The following is a 1816-nucleotide window of genomic DNA, read 5'->3' as shown; positions in this document are numbered from 1 at the left end:
TTGTTTATGCCAACCGGCATAAATAGTATGCTAATTTGAATACACAGTGAACTGAAAGCTTCCATCTCTTCTCCCCTAAACCAGCAAGGGTATGCTACTTAGAATACTGTTTATGCCAGTTGGCATAGACGGTATGCTAATTAGCATTCCACTCACAGCATACTATACTAATCAGCATACACAGTATACAAAAAGCTGCCATCTCTTCTCCTTAAAAACCAACAAAGTTATGCTAATTAGCATACTATCTATGCTAACTAGCGTATATAAGTTTATGCTAATCAACATAAACAGTATGCTAATTGGCATTAGAATACACAGTATACAGGAATCTGCCATCTCTTCTCCTTAAAAACCAGCAAAAGGTATGCTAATTAGCACATTGTCTATGCTAACTAGCATAAACAGTATGCTAATTAGCATACCATTTATGCTAACTAGCACACCCACAAAACACAATTCGCATTCCTTCTTATTATCATCCTATGCAAACCACTGGTCTTCTTTGTACACATCTTTCCAAACCCTGATGCCTTTCTTATAAGCTGGGCGTGCCTTCTTTTACAGTTTCCATTTATATATGTGGGATACCTGCCAAACCATATGGAGTCCTGCTCTAAAAAGCATAATTGTAAGACACGAAAGGAGGCAGACTTTGAGCTTGTTTGATCACCTCTCTAGAGTTCTACATTTTCTTGATGAGCTTAGATTCTCTAGGTTTAATGAGACAGGTTGTACAAATGATCTCTCTTAAACTGAGACCCCTCTATGATAGACACCAAAGCCATGTATACACAAAGCACACAAGAGACAAAAGATACCCAAGTTTTTGATAAAACTGCATTATCTCCGAGCAAGAAGTATATTGAAGATGCAGTGATTACAAATTAAAAGCTGAAGGGCATGCTATTATAGATTTCTTCATAGCTTTTTGGGTTGATTGTGTACACCTGCCATCTCCTTGGGATGTGTTCCATGGGTATTTTGATACATCGTACCAGATGTGAAAGTACGTGGATGATGGGCTGCTTGTGGTCTAGCTTGAAGGTGTATGCATCCAATTGCTTGTAATATAGACCTTGCACAACATATGAGCCTCTCTCAATTGCATTGCCCCACTCATTGAGGTACCCCTTCTCCACCTTCTCCTTTGCTGCAACACACTTGACCAGGTAGAAATCCACATCCTTGACGTTGGTTGAAGCATCTGGATTTACATCAAATGTGTCGCCAACACATAGAGCGCTACTCAACACATTATGATGACCTTCGTACGTGAAGTCATCGTAGGCGGCTGCTTCATTTGTTGGCTCAGAATCTGACACAGCCTCATCAGGTAATGGCAGTAGAGTATGATAATCCCAAGGCTGCACGTGAGCTTTATTGATGCAGCGATTCCATCTTCCTTGCATGCATGCATCACAGAAGCATGGCAAGGCTCTTGTTGCAAGGGCAGTTGGATCCCCAGGGTTGTGACCACGAAAAGCATGCAGAGAGCGAATTTTAGCTACAGTGGCACAATTCCACTTCACCTCCCTATTCACTTCCCCCTCTTTAACCTCCCAGAACACATGAGCACATTCCCTTTCTTTTGAAGGATGTGTGAAGGTGCTCCCTGTGCGATAAGTTGGCTTGGAAATAACAACCACATCAGCTGCACACCGCAAAATAGCTCCAATAGGTTTTAGTTGTTCATGGGTCAAGGTTCTTTTCACAAACCGCTCCTACACCATCATGCTCTCCCTTGCCGTGCCCTGATCCAAAGAAGAACCAGCTCATCCCCATCTCTGTGAGTCCATTATATCTTGCAACAAAG

At 41.9% G+C, this 1816-nt stretch overlaps 1 protein-coding gene across 1 annotated transcript; it reads right to left on the bottom strand.

Annotated features, from left to right (window-relative positions):
- Positions 1-887: 887 nt before the first annotated feature.
- Positions 888-1412, bottom strand: LOC147426476 (uncharacterized). The gene has a single exon (XM_086498148.1). It carries the CDS (start codon positions 1410-1412, stop codon positions 888-890), a length of 525 nt encoding a protein of 174 aa, XP_086354274.1.
- Positions 1413-1816: the final 404 nt, after the last annotated feature.

Source organism: Adiantum capillus-veneris, chromosome 24, assembly GCF_014529385.1.
Source record: "Adiantum capillus-veneris isolate H3 chromosome 24, ASM1452938v2, whole genome shotgun sequence".
NCBI lineage: Eukaryota > Viridiplantae > Streptophyta > Polypodiopsida > Polypodiales > Pteridaceae > Adiantum > Adiantum capillus-veneris.
The sequence above is the reverse complement of the archived record's forward strand: the minus strand, read 5'-3'. Positions and strand labels throughout refer to the sequence as shown.

Bases quoted from the DNA above. Each gene is read 5' to 3' on its own strand.
- LOC147426476 (XM_086498148.1), bottom strand. From the start codon at position 1,412: ATGCAAGGAAGATGGAATCGCTGCATCAATAAAGCTCACGTGCAGCCT.